Below are 20,017 nucleotides of genomic sequence, written 5' to 3' on the forward strand. Positions count from 1 at the left end.
TAGCAAATGGCTGCAATATAACAAAGAGTGAAAAATTTAAGGGGGTCTGAATACTTTCCGTACCCACTGTATATATTGATACAGTTCAGTTACGTGTTATTTTAAACATGAATCTTCTTTGAAGACAATGAAACTTACAAGGCTGATCCAGCACTGTGAGATATCAGGGGCAGGGTGAGACTTCTCTGTACAACAGAAAAAAAAAATATTGTGAAATTATGAAAAGGACAAAGCCTTATACTATGCAAAACACATAACATTAAAATATGTCTGGAGATAAATTTATCCTAACAATTACAAAAACGGATCATATGGATCTTCCCCCAAAAAAGCATTAAATGATGAGTACAAATTTGTCTAAATGTGAACCTGGAGAAAAAAAGTCAGCTTACCTGTGCCTCAATCTGTTGCCTCAACTTCTTGGCTTTGCTCTGCTTAAAGTAATCCATGATCATCATAGAAGCATAGATCTTTCCAACGGTCATGTCCGTTTCTGAAGATACACACACTCAGAGTTATTATGAAAGTACAACAGATTAATTTACATCAATCAAACCAACCTTTTAACTTAAGCCAGTTTAATGCTTAGAACACTGTTAAAATGGAAAGGTGTCATGTAATACCTACTGAGCCCCTAAAGGAATAAGGTGATGCCAAAAAAATTACATGGCAATGCTTTTGTATTTCCACAAGAAACTTTGCATTTACTTGCAAAACTTTTGATGGAAATACTATGAGGTGGGAAGAAAAACTGTATTTCAGTGCTTTTGTGAACGAATGCAAAGTTTCTCTGGAGAACGCAAATATTTTGAAAGAAATGCTTCTTAGGAATGCAAACAAACTTTAAATAATTTAAAAATAATTGTTTTCTCCTGTCTCATATTTTTTCCATCACCATGTCCCGTCAGGGGCTCTCTAAATTGTGACCCTGAACCACAAAACCAGTCATAAGTAGCACGGGTATATTTGTAGCAATAGCCAAAAATACATTGTTTGGGTCAAAATTATCGATTTTTCTTTTATGCCAAAACTAATTAGGATATTAAGTAAAGATCATGTTCCATGAAGATATTTTGTAAATTTCCTACCGTAAATATATCAAAAATTTATTATCATTAGTAATATGCATTGCTAAGGACTTCATTTGGACAACTTTAAAGGCAATTTTCTCAATATTTAGATTTTTTTGCACCCTCAGATTCCAGATTTTCAAATAGTTGTATCTCGGCAAAATATTGTCCTATCCTAACAAACCATACATCAATGGAAAGCTTATTTATTCAGCTTTCAGATGTTGAATAAACCTCAATTTAAAAAAATTCACCCTTATGACTGGTTTTGTGGTCCAGGGTCACAATTCATATACACTCACCGGCCACTTTATTAGGTAAACCTTTTCAACTGCTCATTAACGCAAATATCTAATGAGCCAATTGCATGGCAGCAACATTTAGTCATGTAAACATAATCAAGGCCTATCTGCTGAAGTTCAAACCGAGCACCAGAATGGGGAAGAAAGGTGATTTAAGTGACTTTGATTGTGACATGGTTGCTGGTGTCAGACGGGCTGGTCTGAGTATTTCAGAAACTGCTGATCTACTGGGATTTTCACACACAAACATCTCTAGGGTTTACAGAGAATAATCCGAAAAAGAGAAAATAAACAGTGAGCAGCAGTTCTGTGGGCAAAAAAATGCATTGTTGAAGTTAGAGGAGAATGACCAGACTGGTTCAAGCTGATAGAAAGGCAAAAGTAACTTGTTGCAACTGCATCTCTGAATGCACAACATATCAAACCTCGAAGCAGATGGGCTACAGCACAGATGACCACACTGGGTGCTACTCCTATCAGCTAAGACCTGGAAACTGAGGCTACAATTCACATAGGCTCACCAAAACTGCACAACAGAAGACTAAAAAGTTGCCTGGTCAATTTCTGCTGCAACATTCAGATGGGAGGGTCATAATTTGGTGTAAACAACATGAAAGCATGGATCCATCGTACCTTGGAGCAGCACTCCGACATATAGCACAGTTGTGCCTCAGGCGAACCAAGTTCAAATAATGGCTAAAGGGTCTTTGCCTGTCCTGTTATCCTCTCTCTCCTCCTTGTTGTTTCCTGTCTCATCTACACTGTCCTGTCTAATAAAGGCATAAAAGGCCAAGAATATAACAAAACATAGTTTTGTGCAAAAAAGACCCTTCAGAACAAAAACTTAAAGGTAGTACAAGATCAGGGGTGTCCAAACCCGGTCCTGGAGGGCCATTGTCCTGCTGAGTTTAGCTCCAACTTGCCTCAGCACACCTGCCTGGAAGTTTCCAGTTTGCCTAGTAAGACCTTGGTTAGCTGGTCTATGAGTGTTTTACTGGGGTTGGACCTAAACTTTGCAGGACAGCAGCCCTCCAGGAACAGGACTGGACACCCCTGTCCAAGATGGTTAAGACCCAATCTGGAAAGTACCTCGTAAAGCCTAATGATCAAGTATAGAACTCAGGATACATAAGATCCTCAATTTTACTCTGCGTGACCAAAGTTTGATCTGTCTCCCTTCTCAGGAAGTGCCCAACTCTATGGCCCCTTCTACCAGACTTTACATTCTTAAGCAATGCCTTTTCATGTTCTAGTACTCTTTGAAGAATGAAGAGTGGGTCTGTTGCTCTGATATCTTTAGGAACATTTGATGCATATCTGACTCCATTCATGCTGTAGGAATTGTATTATGGCTATAGCCTTACATCCTCTCCTCTTGAACCGCCGAGGGCCCTATTACTATTTTCCATTGCATCTGAGTCTCACCTTTATTGATGGGTACCAGCAGATCCAGTGTCTTTTGGGACAGGTGTGGCCAGATGACACTTATCTCCTTCTGCAATTCAATGTCCAACTGTATCCGGTCCTCGCCCCCTGATAGGAAACATATGGCCTCAAATAAGAGATTAATACAGTAGATAGACTGAAAAACTAAAGAACATGCATGCATTGCATCCTCATAAAATATGCAGGTAAGTGTAATCTTTCTGTTACTTTTATAGTGCTGGGATATCTGAGGATTCTGGGATTTCTACCCATTTACTCCTCTTCCCTTAGCTGTCTTGTGCCAGACTGTTGCCTCACCCCTGGCATCTGAAAGAATGCCCAGTTCACTAAGATACTGACTCTAGCCTACCCTTCTAGACTCTGCCTGTCGGCCTGCTCTCTTGGCTATGAACCTGGACTGTTTCTTGGATTATCCATCTCTCTCATTGTCCACAGACTAGCTTGCTGGTTTGCACTGTTTGCCCGCTGACAATCTCGGCCTGGCCCCGAACTGAGTTTTCGCCAAGCTCTATTACAGTTTTTTGCCCTTTCTTTTGCCTCGTAGTTGTTTGTGCTTCAATAATTTCCACTCCAAATAAATAACCTGCATTTGGCTCCACCTTTTCCTGACTGGGACAACCATTGGAATTCACTAAATAATAGATGGTAATGATGTGGACCCTTGTTGCAGAGGTGTCGCCAGAAAATTATTAGTGTCCCAATGTGTACTAAGCCAGGGTCCTTACCAGCTCCCGCATTTATGTACACAATATACTGATTGAGAGCTGATTGAGACATGCCCATACAGGTGTGGAACAGTATGAGTCTGAGTAAATTATGCTATAATTCTCATTGTACTACTATTCTTTTAAAGTACAGATTTACAATTCTGACCTCTAGCGATTTTTATCTCCAGTGCAGTGCGGATCAGAGACATCAGTGTGGATGTGAACTGAACCGTCATGTCCTCATCAACTGGCATATTCATCAGCACCAGTCTCTGCCAATAGCAGCACAGCATGGTTGCAAATATTAATGATATGAAATGCTCATGTTTTAAAAGCATTATAGGTTCTAACATTTTTTAAATATGCATTCTTACATATGATTCTTTTTCTCGGTATTTCAGTAGCAGTTGCAACTATTAAACAATGAAATACATTTGCCAAGATAAAACTTTTCTACCTTGTAGGCAATTTTGGCAGGACACTTCTTTCCCAATCCAAGAGGTGGAGACATGTGGGTTAGCATCTCATACATGGCAGTGTAGTGAATACGGCCACTGGAGGGGAAAAAAACAGAGGTATTCAATTATTGGTGATTCTCATATGAATGATGGAGAATAGATAAGAATTGATGCTATTTTTGCATATCACACTTCTAAAGAAATGCAGTCAAAACATTATTTCTCTGTACAGAACAAACATTGTTTCCTCTAAACTTCTGAATGTACATAAAGAAAAAGTAAATTCAAAACAAGTTACAAAAAGGTGATTATTCATTTCTCCAGAATGAAAGTGACTCTTTATGATTAAGTCATTGAGTCATTCATTCAACAGATTTGCTCAAAAACACTAATTCATTCAGGAACAAAACAGCACAACTGTGCCAACTCTTCTTCTGGAGAGTTACTTTTCTGCAGAGATCTGTTTCAACCTGCACCAACACACTTGCCTGTCATTTTCAATCAATCCTGAGGTGGTTCAGGTGTGAAACAGTTGGAGTCAAACTCTGCTGGATAGTAGCTCTGCAGAGGTTTCCATTTAAAAGAAAAGAAAATAAAATAAATGGTTTAAATGCTCAGGGCTGGAAATGCTCAATGTTTAGCAACTGTACACAGCAGCGAGGGAAAGCACTTTTAATTTGCCTGCTGCAACAAGGTAAAGCGATGTGTGCCTAGGGGAATTGGAAAAAATATTTTGTCACAGGAGGGAGACAGAATTTCTGATAAGAGAGACTGAATCCGCATAGATTTCTGCCTGTGGGCTTTTGTGGGCAGTAGTGGGACAAAATGTGGAAGTTGCAGGACAAAATATGTCATTGTTTTTTGCTAAAAAAAAAAAAAATCCACTCCGTACAGACCTCTAGTTGACTACTCGGTTTCATGTTTTTGCTTTGTTGTTTGGGCCACTGGCTAGGAGAAAAGCTATTTTTGCACTACATGCTGATATCTGGCTGTCTAAATTTGGCTTTATCCTTGATGTTCTTGATGCCAAAAAGTTATTCAGTTCCACCTGCTGAAAAAAACGACCTGATGCTACATATGAAGTTTAACGAGTTCATGGAAATGAATATGATAATTATGAAAATGTAATATGAGAGGTATGTTTACAGAAACATTAATGTTTGTATACACAATAAAAATGAATAGCATTAAAAAAAAACTTTTCACCAAAGCACATCATACATTGTACATAGCTGTACATTAAACAAAATACTATACAAAATATGTTTCCAAAATATGTAAGTATACCAAAATCTCAGTCAAAATCAATAAATAATTTTTCTACCCTATCACTGCATTACAACCTTTCACCAAAAATCTCCATAGAACCCAAGCCACTCTTGACAATAAACCCTATTCAGAGTACTTTCCCTGTAGCTTCAGGACTTGATTAACTAATTAACTCAATGAGATTTTTTAAGTCAACCAGAGAAAGGCAGCTAAATAATTTTTACATTTAGTAAAATGTTTTTGTTGAATGTTACTTTTAGGTTTAAAATAGTTTACATTTAATTTAAATTCTATTGTTTGTTTGTTTTTACAAGAACAATAATGGAAACAGGACTATAAATAGCTAACGTTAAAGCCACTACACTACCACATTGGTGTCCACACACATACTACAGTTACAAGGAAATCATCTGAATTCCTTGTAACTGTATTATACATGTAATTGGCTATTTAATTAGACTAGGAATTTTTCAAACTATCTTCATTACAGTAGTAAATATCATATCAGCTGACAGACGAGGCTACTCAACATACATAATGCAAATGTCAGAAAGTGTTGATTCTCATTACAGATGAATGCATTTATGTTGCAATATTGTATTAGTAATGGTTTGTGGTTTAGGGTGGACTGAGTATCATTTGGGGTGTTCACATTTACACAATATATCAAATGTGAAGAGTGTCACATTTGTTATTTGTTCCTGCTGGTAGTTTAGATTTCCATCAGCAATCCAGTCATATAGAGATCAGTGGCATATTCCTGCATAATGTTCTACCTCTTACCAGAGACTTTATTTTACCTTCCATTTTGGCACATAATGTACAGGCATAGTCTAAATTCATAGATTTATACTTTAATAGCCTCCAGTTTGCACTTGGAATATAACTTAAGGCAAAATAAAATCTAGTACCCCCCCCCCCCCCCCCATAATAATTTATCCATTTAATCAAATCAATTATCAACAGAATAATTGATTATAAGAAAAAAAAAATGTTGCTGCCCTAAAATGAGTGCACGTTGTTTTGTACATACCAACACCACACAGAAGGATGTTAGGGTAGGCACGTACAAACCCACCTTTCTTTGAACAATCGAGGCCCTGTCTTCCTTAATGTGCCTTTTCATCTGACATGACATCATCCTTCCCTTGAAAGCCTGTAAACAGAAGGATGTGGCCTTCAGCTTTACTTACAAGGGACACCTATTTGCTCACAGTCATCCACTGACTTCTAAACACTACACTCAATTCCATCTCAATTCCAGCCTTGGAGAATGCAACGATAACCGCAAGATCGTCTTCCAATAGCCTAGAAGAATTTTAGACTTTCTAAATATCGCCATTCTGATGTGCACTAATTGTCGTTTGAAGCCAGTCTAATTGAACAGCGCATAGCAAGTCCTGAATCCAATCCAGGCCGGTTTTTGTTCTGGCAGCGCACAGGAATCCAAGGCCCTGTCAGAAGATTTCAGCAATTTCACCACCATAAAACTGAAAACATCCATCTGTGTCTGCAGTGGTGAGCAATGTAGCCAGATGTTCTGTACATTTTTTTGGTTCAAACAACTCTTCAATTTGATTCAAGCACAAAAAATATTAGGCCATCACTGTAGTCTGTCAATCAGGGAAAACACAACAACAACCGTAATAGCTGAACATCTGCCAAAAATAATGATAGTCCCACTCCTCCATGGCTTCTGCTTGAGGCTTCATCCTTTATGACCGTTTCATGCAGGCCAAAGTTTTGCTAACACTTTATTTTGATACTCGGTAACGCTTTCTATAACAAATTATAAGGGTATTCTTAAGGCATTATAATGAATGCATAATGCATTATAAAAAATTAAAAATAACTATAATATGTTGTTTCATCTCATAACAACAATTATAATACATTATAAAACGTACTCATTTGTGGTTATAACTTTTATGAGAATGATTATTTATAACATGCAATTTATAACATAAGTTTCATATCTTGAGATTATTTATTTAAGATCTGTACAGTATCATAAAATATACAGGTGCATCTCAATAAATTAGAATGTCGTGGAAAAGTTTATCTTACTGATATTGCAATAAATATAGTTAAATATTACAATAAATATTAATATGCCATATTACACATTCATCTGATCAGATATCTGATCTTATGGCTTTTTAAGAAAAATAATAATTATTATTATTATTATTGTTGCTGTTATTGTCATTGTGGTTGCTGTTATTATTTATAAGTGGTCTTTGTCTGCTTTAATTAAAGTAACAAGTTAACAATGGCAAGATATGAGACTTATAATACATTATGACTATGGTAATTATAATCCATTGTGAGTTAAGTGGATGCATTGTGTTCATTGTGTATTATAAATTATAATTTAAAAAGCTACAACCACAAATAAGAAAATAGTATAATGCATTAAAACTGTTGTTATGATTACTCATGAGATGATACAACATATACTATTTTTTATAATACATTATGCATTCATTATAATGTCTTAAGAATACTCTTATAATGTATTATAAATACGGGCTTCATAGAAAGTGTTACCTGGTACTCCACTTTAGACATTCTAGTAACACTTTATTTTAAGCACCAATTCTCACTATTAACTAGCTGCTTATTAGCATGCATATTACTAGCATGCTGGCTGTTTATTAGTACTTATAAAGCACATATGGATGCATTATTCTGCATGGCCATATTTTAAATCCCTTAATCCTACACCATATCTAAACTTAACAACTACCTTACTAACTCTTAATAAGCAGCAAATTATGAGTTTATTGAGGGCAAACTCTTAATTAATAGTGAATATGTGTTCCCTAATCTAAAGTGTTACATTCTAACTATTTGCAACTCCATGTCAACTAGCAGTCATTAGAGTATTAGTAGACTGTCTGTTAATTTCTGCTAACACTTTATTTTGATGATCCCCAACACACATTGTTCCGACTGTCACTTTGCACATACATGTCAACTTACTCTACTAACCCTATCCTAACAGTCTACTAATACTCTAACGAGAGTTAGTAGACATTTAGTTGCAAAGTTACTTATAGTTAGTAAAATGCCTAAAGTGGACTATCAAAAAAAGGTTTTCTTGCCCAGGCTTTGCACTTGGAGGTTGAAGGCCCAGGATCTTTCCATATCAGTAAAGACCGTTAAATGTACTACTAACATATAAACTACTGAATTAAGTTGCATCTGTATAAATGAATAAAGCAAATTAAATTGAAAGGAAACATGGATCTTAATGAGCAGCGGTTCCTAGTGAAGTGTCTCTATGCGTATGACAGTAAGAACAGTAACAATCATTACTATATTATAATTTGCATTATAATAGGTACAGTAGGTGATCTGTTGCGCTTACCATGCTGCTCGGTCATATTCCCCCCAGATGCGCACAAACTCGTCCAGATGGTGAGGTCCAAGAATGGATGAGTCTCGTGTCAAATACTCAAAGTTGTCCATAATCACAGCCACAAACAGATTCAGCATCTTAGGAAAAATAAAGTGTCAAAATTCTGGACTTAGACCAAGTGCACACATTTAATTTATGTAATATTATTAATATAATTATTGTTTTTTATTTGGCTATGATTTAAACTTATAATAAATGTAAATAAGTATAAGGGAGAGTGGGTTAAGATGTTTCAGCGGGTAAGCTGTGTCACCCCATTAATCTGGCTAAATATGCATTGTTTTCATTGTGTAAACATATATTTAGAAAAGACTGATCTGTAATCGAGAGATGCACATGAGAAACATTTTCCGCAAACACTTAATATCCACACGCATAAACAAAGGCACTATTGCATGGCCTCTGCAGGTAAGTTTAAGAGAATTAAAGACATTTTTAAAACCAAGTAAAGACAATTTAAGCAACACAACTGTATTAGCCTTAACTTCTAACCATTACTTTTTAATTAATTTCACACAAAACAAGCATAATGCTCTCAACCACTAGAATATTGAAATAACTTTTACTGTAACTTCTGTTCAGCCCGAAGAAGGAAGGAAAAAACATTTATGCAACATTTAATGCCATGACTTTATGAATTTAAGACTTTCTGCTCTGATTTAAGACCTTTTAAGATCTGAATTTGTGGAACCTGCAGAAAACTTGTACCTGTTTAGCTTTGTGTTAATCTATTTTATGCTTTAAACTTGGCATTGTTTACAATGAATATTGTTGGCTTTTATGATGAATTGCTTTCTTCTTATTTCAGCTGACAGCAGACATCTCAAAATAGAACTGGTTGTATTTGTTTTATCCCTATTATTTCCCTGCACTGAGTATTCACAGTGAACTTGAGTAAAAAGCTATGCAGTCTACCCCATTCTCCCCTATAGACTCAGAAAAGAATGTTGATAGATTCTGACCAAAAATGAGCTGAAAAAGATGAATGAGACAAAATAAAAATAGGCAAAGTCCGTGCCACAGCCTCCTTCATGATCTGGAGAGGTGAAAGGTAGTGGTATTGAAGGGTCCCGTTCGCACTCCTTTCCCTCGAGACACGAGAGCATGATCTCCTGCCACGACTCTCCTGTGGCACTTCTGCAAGACATAAAGGCTCGGTTTCACAAACGGGGCTTAGCTTAAGCCAGGACTAGGGCTTAGTTAAATTAAGATATTTAAGCAACTTTTACAAAAATGCCATAGAAGAAAACATTACAGGTGTGCATCACAGAACAATGACACTGACATATTTTAAGATATGTCAGATCAAGATATTTTCAGTTGAGACAGCTCAAACATGCATTTTAGTCTGGGACTAGCTCAAGCCTTGTCTGTGAAACCAGGGGAAAGTAATATATCTACCCAGGAATGAGTCACCAAACACTTGTAATGTGGGGTTTGGGTTTTGTTTTTGTGTCATGTTCTCATGTCTTTTATTTTGTAGTTTGATTCATGCTGTTAGTGTCATGCTTCCCTTGCCTCATGTCTCTCTGCCTTGTGTATGTGTCATGTTCTGATTGGTTGTCTTAGTCAAGTCAAGTCTGTGTCTCTAGTCTTCGTCTGTTTGGATTATATTTGGATCACACTGTAAATAAACTGCAATTGGGTTCTCACTTACGTTCGCCTTCAGTGGATTACAGAATACACGACCACTACCATGAACCCAGCAGATCATCTGATTCGCCTCCGTCAAGGTAATCGCTCCATAGAGGATTATGTTAAAGCCAGAGCTTGCTCACGTCATGCTGATACATCAAGAGATTCTTCACAACATGGCCGCCATTCAAGAGCTTCATCGCAAGATGGCCGCCACACAAGAGTCTCTTCACAAAATGGCCGCCCTTCTAGAGTCTCATCACATCTCAACTGATCTTCCAGAGTCTCGTCATGACATGGCTGCCTAGGCCTCTCCTATCCATGAGTTTGCTCCAAGGCCCTTTCCTGTGCCTGAATCCGCTGCAGAACCTCCAGAGGTGGCGCCATCCGCTGCAGAACCTCCTGAGGTGGTGGTGTCCACTTCCGAACTCACTGTCTGCCCTGTCACGGCCACAGAGGCTGTTCACGAACTCACAGATTGCCCTGTCACGGCCACAGATATATATATATAATTACAATGTAATCAATATTCTATTTATTAGTCAAGTATGAATCTAATCATGTTAGTGTTCTTTAAAGCAGTTTACATTAATTCCCAAAAAAAATTATAACTCAAGGCCGTAACAATTTAAACAATATATTTTATTTGTGAACTTATGTTCAGCTATTCTTTTTAATAGTTAACTTTTAACTATTTTTGAATTGTTCGGATCATCAGTCATCAAAGCTCAGTAAATATAGGTTACAGACAGAGATTTACTTTAAATTTCACCAAGCTGATTTACTCACTACAAACTCACACAGATCACGTGTTCAGGTCATTTCAAGTCTTATTTTGACATAACAAAGTAGTTATATCTAAGTGTGTGAGTTGTTTTAAAAAAATTAGTCTTCCCATTAACGCCATTATACTGTTCATTTAGACTGATTTGCGAACGTGCCTGAACACAAGGAGGGATTTATCACATGAACCAATCACAGCCGATCATAACCAGTCATATCCAATCATATCGCGATGGAGGCATTGCCTCCTCTCACATGATTTCCCCCCATTCATTCACAGTTACCCCCCAGCAAACCCACCGCACGCTTTAATTGGTCTGTTAAAACTCAATGGGCTCAGGGGAGGCAAGAGAGATGCGGACTCCCATTGTAACTTTACCTGCTGGTGTCACTGTATATGTATGTATATGTATGTATAGAAAATAAGTCTTGAAGAAACATACGAATTAGTAAATGATGGCATAATTTTCATTTTGGGTTGAACTAAAAATAATGTTTAACCTTACAACTTTTATCGTATATTTGGGCTTCACAATATTTGCCAAACTATACATTTCACTAAACTATATATTTCATTAACTATAAACAAAAGAAAATACTGGTCTAATTCAACTAAAAATAATGAACGTAAATAACAGTAAATCTCTAAGTGCTTGGTGATCTTACCTAAAGAGCAGCATCAAGGCACCAAAGAATGTCTTGAAATTGTTGTGTTGATTAATGTGGCTTTCATCATTCAGTTTAATATTTCCAAATACCTAAAGAATAAGAGATGACAGATTTTTAGAATCAAATACATCGTCTACACTATAGAAAGAATTTCTTATCACTACTTGAAAAGCCAGACTAACAGGTATTTGATTCATCTAAATTTCTGGCACATGTGATGCAAATGTGTGCCCTCATAACATTTTGGGAAAAAATAAACACTGAAAAAGTTGATGATAGGACCATCTCTAATCTTTAAAACACTTAAACACACACTAGCCCACAAATACAGATGAATAAACAAATTTGATAATTTATAGAGACCGAGCTGCCAAAATACAAGTACATTCTGATGTTTAGGGAAGTATTCAGCCAATGTCATCAAATTATAAAGTTTACAGGTAAAGTTGACATCATTTTGATAACTGCCATATGTAATGATATGAAAAAACTTACTTGCATGCCAATAATGGCATAAATGAAGAAAAGCATAGCAATTAGGAGGCAAACATATGGAAGAGCCTGAAACAAGAAAAGAGTGAAAAGAATGTTGTACAAATCATTCCTTTATTTATTATTTGCCTTTCCTTTCCTTTTTTAATTTTCTGAATTTTATTTGTTAGAACTGAGCAAAACTATATATATATATATATATATATATATACAGTATATACACACACACACTTTTATTAGTTATTTTTTTTTTTTGTAACAAAAACTTTGCTAATTTCTTTTTCCTTTCTAGACATGGAAATCACAATTTTAAAAGTCTTTTTTTTTCATGACCACGCAAACCCTGAGGAACAGTGGTGCATTTAGTACAAATATAATTTTACCTTGAAGGACTGAACAAATGTCCACAGCAGAATCCGTATTGTGTAGCCTTGTCTAAGTAGTTTAATAAGTCTAGCTGCCCGGAAAAGCTTCAGGAAACTCATATTGATGGTGTTCACAGACTATATAGAATAGAGAGAGCGAAGAAACTGTTTACTTGTAGTAAAGATTACTTGATAGACAATTGAAGTGGTCCAGAAACCCCAACACTGAGACACACTTCTGATTCATACTCAAGACCACTGCATATGAAATATGCCTACCTGTAAATCTACCACAATTTCAGTAATGCTGCCCAGTACAGTGATGAAATCAAAGATGTTCCATGTATCACGGAAGTAGTTCTGTGAGATGAGACCAGTGTGACAACAATGAAAACGTTAAACAAGTAAATAAATTCAGGTACATTAAAAATGTTTTCTTCTTTGAATGATACTCATTAAAGGGATAGTTCACTCAAAAATGAACAGAAAATTTGCTGTTAATTTACTCACCCTCAAGCCATCCAAGATGGAGTTTTTTTTCTTCAGCAGATCAGTAAAGAAGATTTTTAGCTGAAACTGTGGTCTTTGGTTATTCATAAAAAGCAAGTCAATGGCTACCGTCACTTTGAGAGTCAAAAAAGCACATACAGGCAAGACATAGTTAATACCCGTGGCTTCTGTCGATATATTGAGGTCTTATGAAGCGAAACAATCAGTCTGTGCAAGAAACTGAACATTGTTTACAACATTATTATTACCTCTAATCCAGAGCCTCAGGCAATTTGAGGCAAACGGTCCGGAGCGTTGTCCAGTTCACGAACGAATCATTCTTTTGAACCGGTTCTTTTTAATGAATTATATGAACCAGTTCATCAAATCGGACTGAATCGTCTGAAGTTACTCAATCAGAACTCACTTTCAGACACGGGACAGTCACTCCGACTCGAAATGAGCCGAAATAGCTGTGTATCTGATCCCATGATGAATGAACCGATTCAGTGCTCCAGTTCCTCCAACAGTCACTGGACTGGGTTCAACTTGGACCGAAGACTGATGAGCCACTGATATGCGCATGCGTGAACAAAGCACTTGAATGAATGGGTAAAATGGACGTTTTTATGGTTTCTCAATGTTTATATAAAAAGCTGAGTTAAGACTAGTTTATTCACTTTATTTGCTTTAGACATGTAAAACATCCACATTTCACAACATTATTGGTTGTTTTAATAATATAACTGTGTATATGTGACATCACTATGTGATTACATAAACGAACTGGTGAATCAGTTATTTGAACCAGTTAATTGAATCAAACTGTCCAAATGAACCACTTCGCAGAAAATAATCGGATTTCCTCGTTTGCCTGAGGCTCTGGATTACAGGTAATAATAATGTTGTAAATGATGTTCAGTTTCTTGCACAGACAGATCTTTTCACTTCATAAGACCTCAATATATCGTCAGGAGTCTTTCCAGGTATTAATTTTGTGTTGCCTGATACGTTTTTTTTACTCTCAAAGTGATGGTAGCCTTTGACTTCCATTTTATGAATCACCAAGGAGCACAGTTTCAGCTAAAAATATTCTTCACCGTTCTACTGAAGAAAAAAAGTCACCTATATCTTGGATGGCCTGAGGAGGAGTAAATTAACAGCAACTTTTCATTTTTGGGTGAACTATCCCTTTAACATCAATGGGATGTCATTAAACTCACAATGAACCCAAAGGCGAAAATCTTTAAGATGCATTCCAGGGAGAAGAGCACAGTGAACGCAGTGTTGAGGTGCTTCAGCACAATGTCATAGGCAGCTGGAGCCGAGTGGTACTGAAAAGCATTACGATTATAAATCACAAATGCTGTATGCACCTCAAAAGATCTCATTTAAGCTATTTCAGCTAAAGATGGAGACCATGAAAACCAAGACCAAAAATATAGCTTCACTTTTTACAAATTGACAGAATGCATTCCAAGCTGGAATATTGTATGTTGAAAGTTATACCTTCATCATGAGCACTACTGTGTTGAGTGCAATCATGACTAGAACCGTGTACTCGAAAGATGGCGACACCACAAAGTGCCACAATCGGTACTGGAGGGTCTGTCTGTTCTGAGGCATGTATCTCGTTAGGGGTTTTGCACTGATTACAAAGTCAATGCATGCCCGCTGGAAGAGTGAGATAAGAAAGCAGCGAAGGAACATGCAGGTTAGTACTGCTGATTAAAAACCTTTATTATTTATTCATGCTTAGATCAGACTCTTATTCATAATAATGGCGTTAATATCACTAAATGATGTTAATAAAACCTAGCTATGTGGAAAAATATGAAAAAAGCTTGATGTGTAATCCAGTATACTGGATACTGGAGTCGTAAATGCATATTTACCTCATTTTTCTCCAAGTTGCACTCCTCCATCATTTTGTCTCCCTGCTCCTGGAATGTGATGATGATGAGAGCAACAAAGATGTTGACAAAAAAGAATGGGAAAACCACAAAGTATATGACATAGAAAATGGACATCTCCATTCGGTTTCCTCTGCTTGGGCCGTGGTCTTCTTCAGTCACATCCACCGAGTGTTGGAGAACTCTGTAGAAAGGCATAATGAAAGCATCCAATGAATTCAGCAAATAATTAAAGTCATCTTTTACCATTTATTTACAGCTACATAGACTGAAAAAGTTGTTTGTTTTCTCAAAACATGGCTCTATTCTCATTAAACAAACCCATGGACGTTTTTGGGGTTCTCAGAAGGGGAAGTCGTCATAGTTTGGGTACATTTCTATAGTGGTGGCCAGAAACATTTCTATGTATTTCTATGATAATATAGAGAGAGATTGATTATGTCAGAAGAGAGAAAGATGTCAAATTTGCCGTCAGCAGTGGTCACACTCTTTCTGTAAACGAATGCCAATATAATATAACTCAGAGTATAGTGTTACAAATGTACATTACATTTTTTAATTGCTAAATCTATATTGTTAATTACTATGGAAACGCATAATCACAGTCTGCGAAAAGGGTCCATTTTCAGTATTTAAAATCTGCAGCATGAAATCTCTTCCTGCTTCTTCACAGATATGCTACTCAACCCACACTCCACAACCACATTCAATGACAGTCCAGATTATTTTTCCTGCCTTTTCAACCACTGATTCTTGGCATCAACTCTTAAACAAACATCTCTCCACATGGATCCCAACTCAACATTAGTCTCAGCAGTAACACTGTAACATAAGAACCATAACAAACAGAGGTGGCTCGCCAATTCTGGGTCTAAACTGATGTTTTCTAAACTGATGACTGTACTCCAGAAGTAAATTGTGAACTCTTCAGGCAACCCTTCAAATCTGAAAACAAGTTGGCTGGCTGCTTATAGGGGACCAATTTGCACGTTTTTAAAAATCTGCCAATAATTACCAAAATTGGAGAAAATGGTTGTAACAAGATAAGATCCGTCATGAAATCCGCTCAAAGGTGGGACCTTCCGAACACGTAAAGATTTCATGAGATTATTCAGCAGTTATCCAGACGATGCAATTAGCAGCATCACGGCTTTCATAACTGCATGACCTTGAAGAAATGTTTTATGTGGAGGTCAATCTTTCTGAGCTCTCTGAATCTCCTTCATAAATCAAACAATGGAATAAAATCATTTAAATAACAGTGCCTATAACAATACATTAGCTTGCCTGAGAACTATAGTTCTCTATTACCCACATTCCAATTCTGATTGAGCATAAAGTTCGATTAGAAAGTAGAAAGAAAAGACCTTCGGTTGCATTTCTATTTCTTTAAAAGTCTGGAATTTTAATATGGGTGTAAAAGTAAACCGCTTCTTCAGTCCACTGGGGTTTGCTCTTCCTTCCTCAGCTTTTTCCTGGGTTTGCTTGCACACAGTTTTTAAGGTAGTTTGTGCCAAGCATCTTGGAGAAGGTGCCACAGTTCTTCTATGGATGAACCCCAGACTGACTTGAAGATGGTGAGATCAGATCTCTGCGTGGGCCACACCATCTGTTGTGGGATTCCTTGTTCATACGAAAATTTCACTGGATTATAACAATATTTGCAAAAGAAGAAGAAGAAACACTGGCACACTAAAACAAAACATGAATAACTGTCTTAAAACAAATGTTTTTTTTTTATGTCACATCTAATGTGCGTAAGACTTTTGCACAGTTCTTGTATGTTTCAAGGTTTCAGAAAATTTCTGGAAAGGTTCCGGTAACTGTTGAGAGATTTTGTTCATTTACACTGCCAAAAGCTTTCACAATGTGACATCTATTGTGCTCGTCGAGAAGCCCAGCTCTTTCATGTTTGACATTTGCCAACATTTCTGGCATTCTGGATCCGATTTGCATTTCCACAGAAGGCTGTCTGGTAATTTGACTGCATTTTTCCGGAATCAAAGCCCAGTGCTTCATTCTGATGGCATTCAGTCCACTGATGTTAGATAGTTTAATGAGCGCTAAAACCTTGTTAACATATTAATTTATTTAAAATGAATGAGAACTGTCTAATTTAAATATGGTTATTTTATTCTGTTCACCAAACAACCACTTATGCACAGGGAAAGACATTTTCTACATGAACTTCAGTCCATTAGCAAACAAAAAATGTTCAAAAGTATTCACCTTCACATCCCCATTCTCCAGAGGAGGTTTAGGCAACCTGTCTGACACTAAAACGTAGAGAGCTAAATCTACACTGACACACATTTCCTTGGCAGATGTGCTACAAATACTTGAGAAGGCAGCAGAATAGCCTGCCATGAAAAGCCCAGCACTGACGAGACTCTGAAAGTCTCTATCCTTCTCAGATCTCAGAACAATCTTGGGAGCTGACTGAAGATCACATGCTGCCAAGTGCACCGTAACATACAGTAAGAAACATCTAGGTCTTTGTATAGAGTGCATTAGTGCTGTTCCATTTTTTCAATGCCGCTGGTTCTGGAAGTATTTTTCCAATTAACTTTTCCCATAGAGATTTGGTTAAAGAGTTATAAGCCATGAATCAAACCAACCAGCTACGAAAAGAATCACAACATTTCAAACTTTGATTTGAAGCAAAATCTGACAGAAAGACAAAGACTGTGTAATTAATGTCTTTAATCATAGAAAGAACTACAATCTCATGAAGCACTGCGAATGACATAATCTATTTAAAAGCAATGGAGAAATATAACACAATCCATTTAAAGTTGTTGATTGTATGTATATATATATATATATATATATATATAAACAATATATTTTATGAGACTGACTCGATTACATAATTTGCAGTACTTCATGGGAGTGGGCGGATCTAAATATCTAGTTTGCAGCTATTTGCTGGCTATGACTCTCTGATTGTTGGAATTTTCTTTACAGCATCATGGGTAATGTAGTTTTTCACCAGGGATTCCGCTGTCAAACACAGTTCATGAAATAATGCGAACTGACAGCTTCAACAAAAGCATATACCATCGATTAACAACCTCCAAGCTCACAGTAGGTCTGTATTTTAAAGTTTAGACGTTATCGTTAAAATTAAATTTGCCTATGTAGAAAAGTAATGCCATTTTTACTTGCAGAACCTGACTGTTGCGCTCTGTAACCCTACTTCACGAAGCCACTGGTGAGCGTGACCTGATATATTAACATGTTTATGGAGTGCCTCTAAATCATCAAGCAATTTCAGCCTAATAGCAAGTAAAACAGAGGTACTAATTTTAAAATGTACAGTAATCAGATATACAACAGTCTGGTGCAGTATAGAAATGAATGGACATACTGTGGCCAGCCCTCTCCTGTGGACACAGTGTGGAACTCGTGTCTCCTCCACTCACGCTTCTTCACCTCCTTCCTGTCCCTCCCATAGTCAATGTAGTAGCCTCTACACAACACAGAACAATTCAAACCATGGCAAACAAACTAACAAAGCATTCATGAAAGTATACTAATCTTTGTACAGTTTTACCAGGGTTCCTGAACTTTTGATATTCAAAGCATTTCACATGATTCACATGAACAAAACATGAAGGTGGCTCTTCAAGCTTGAACTGCACTGAAACATTTATTATTACGGAATTTAAATTTGAATAATGAATCCCGCTAAATTAACAAGTTCAATTGACAGCCTTGAAACATAACCTAAGAATGTCTATGCATGGCTGAAACAGTGAGAAAATTAGTGAAAATGTTACATTAGTAAATGCAAACGTGAAAAAAAAAGGTCTTAAAAAAGTAATAATCTTAAAATAAAAGAGTAAAAAAGCATCCAATGAAAAAACTACTCAAGTAGCGAGTTACTAGTTACTTCAGATCATATATCTAACAATAACATGCTATTATCGAGACAGATCATATTTAATTGGTTTAAATGATTATATTATTAGCATAATTAGTTATCTTTGCAACAAACACAGAGGAGACTCTAGGCGCGTTTCCATTACCCTTCAAATTGCGCAAATTGAAATTGCGTATTGAAAATACACTTAATGGAAACGCGTCTATTTCGCAAAAACTCCCATATATCGCAAAAAAGTTTTTACGCTAGCATGAGGTGGTTTTTCAGGCAATGCGAAAAAGGAATAATTCGCAAAACTGCAAAGGAAACGGCTTTTTCGCATTTACAGGTCACATGGCGTATGTAAAAAGTCATATGATCATTCTTCAATGTACTATAACCTCCAAGAAACACTTCATAAGTGGCCACGCTCCAGTATAAGGGGCTTTCCCTGCTATTAATGCTAAAGACAATTTACACTGCACACGTCTGCGGTGCAGTCTGGCTCTAATATGGCCACTGAAGCTGATTGCGGCCACTCAATGCTTTTGTTTATGTTTTTATACAGGCTATGGTTTATTCCAGCCCTGCCATGCATGTTTCTGAAGCGGCTCTCTTTGCTGCTTCTGTAAAGATACACGCATAAGCCTCCTTTGAATAAATATAGCCAAAATCCATCAAAATCCCACTAAAATCCGTTGCCATGACTTATCGCGAGAGGCAAAAGGGTACGTTTTAGTCGCATAACATTGGTTAATGGAAACGCCGTAATTTCGCAATACTTTTTTATCGACATTTATACGCGGAAGCGCAGTGGAGAGATCAAAACAAAACAACGGTCACTACTTAGAAGTACAAAACGAGTATTTGCAAAATCATTTGTAATGTCAGAGGATTTCGATATAAGCCAAGAGGAGACTGGTTTTCCTTTGCTAAAGTAAGGAAACTTTGCTTCCTTTGATCCTGTAAACAAACGTTGCTTTTCGCGAGACTCACCGGCGCATGCGCAACGCTGAACTCATACGTTATGCTCCCGGAGCTGCTTCTGTGTATAACTGCTGGCGCAAGCTACATTAAAGTGATTATTACGTTTTGAATATGGATATTTTTCTTACAAAAACGCATCGATT

The 20,017-nt window shown here is 36.8% G+C and overlaps 1 protein-coding gene across 2 annotated transcripts in view; it reads right to left on the bottom strand.

Moving 5' to 3' along the window:
* The window catches only part of LOC107671730 (voltage-dependent R-type calcium channel subunit alpha-1E-like), an 81,561-nt gene that overhangs the window by 3,539 nt on the left and 58,005 nt on the right, over positions 1 to 20,017 (bottom strand). For both annotated transcript variants that reach the window (XM_016464675.1, XM_016464674.1), the window contains 15 exons: positions 18,393 to 18,494; positions 15,005 to 15,206; positions 14,619 to 14,783; positions 14,333 to 14,443; positions 12,900 to 12,980; positions 12,639 to 12,758; positions 12,259 to 12,324; positions 11,761 to 11,852; positions 9,639 to 9,813; positions 8,626 to 8,753; positions 3,983 to 4,079; positions 3,692 to 3,797; positions 2,798 to 2,905; positions 393 to 493; positions 139 to 185 (listed from right to left, as the gene is read on the bottom strand). In XM_016464675.1, coding sequence (XP_016320161.1) covers positions 139 to 185; positions 393 to 493; positions 2,798 to 2,905; positions 3,692 to 3,797; positions 3,983 to 4,079; positions 8,626 to 8,753; positions 9,639 to 9,813; positions 11,761 to 11,852; positions 12,259 to 12,324; positions 12,639 to 12,758; positions 12,900 to 12,980; positions 14,333 to 14,443; positions 14,619 to 14,783; positions 15,005 to 15,206; positions 18,393 to 18,494 — 1,701 coding nt within the window. The remainder of the gene's footprint in view (positions 1 to 138; positions 186 to 392; positions 494 to 2,797; positions 2,906 to 3,691; positions 3,798 to 3,982; positions 4,080 to 8,625; positions 8,754 to 9,638; positions 9,814 to 11,760; positions 11,853 to 12,258; positions 12,325 to 12,638; positions 12,759 to 12,899; positions 12,981 to 14,332; positions 14,444 to 14,618; positions 14,784 to 15,004; positions 15,207 to 18,392; positions 18,495 to 20,017) is intronic.

Source organism: Sinocyclocheilus anshuiensis, unplaced genomic scaffold (genome assembly GCF_001515605.1).
Source record: "Sinocyclocheilus anshuiensis isolate Anshui unplaced genomic scaffold, SAMN03320099.WGS_v1.1 scaffold524, whole genome shotgun sequence".
Taxonomy (NCBI): domain Eukaryota; kingdom Metazoa; phylum Chordata; class Actinopteri; order Cypriniformes; family Cyprinidae; genus Sinocyclocheilus; species Sinocyclocheilus anshuiensis.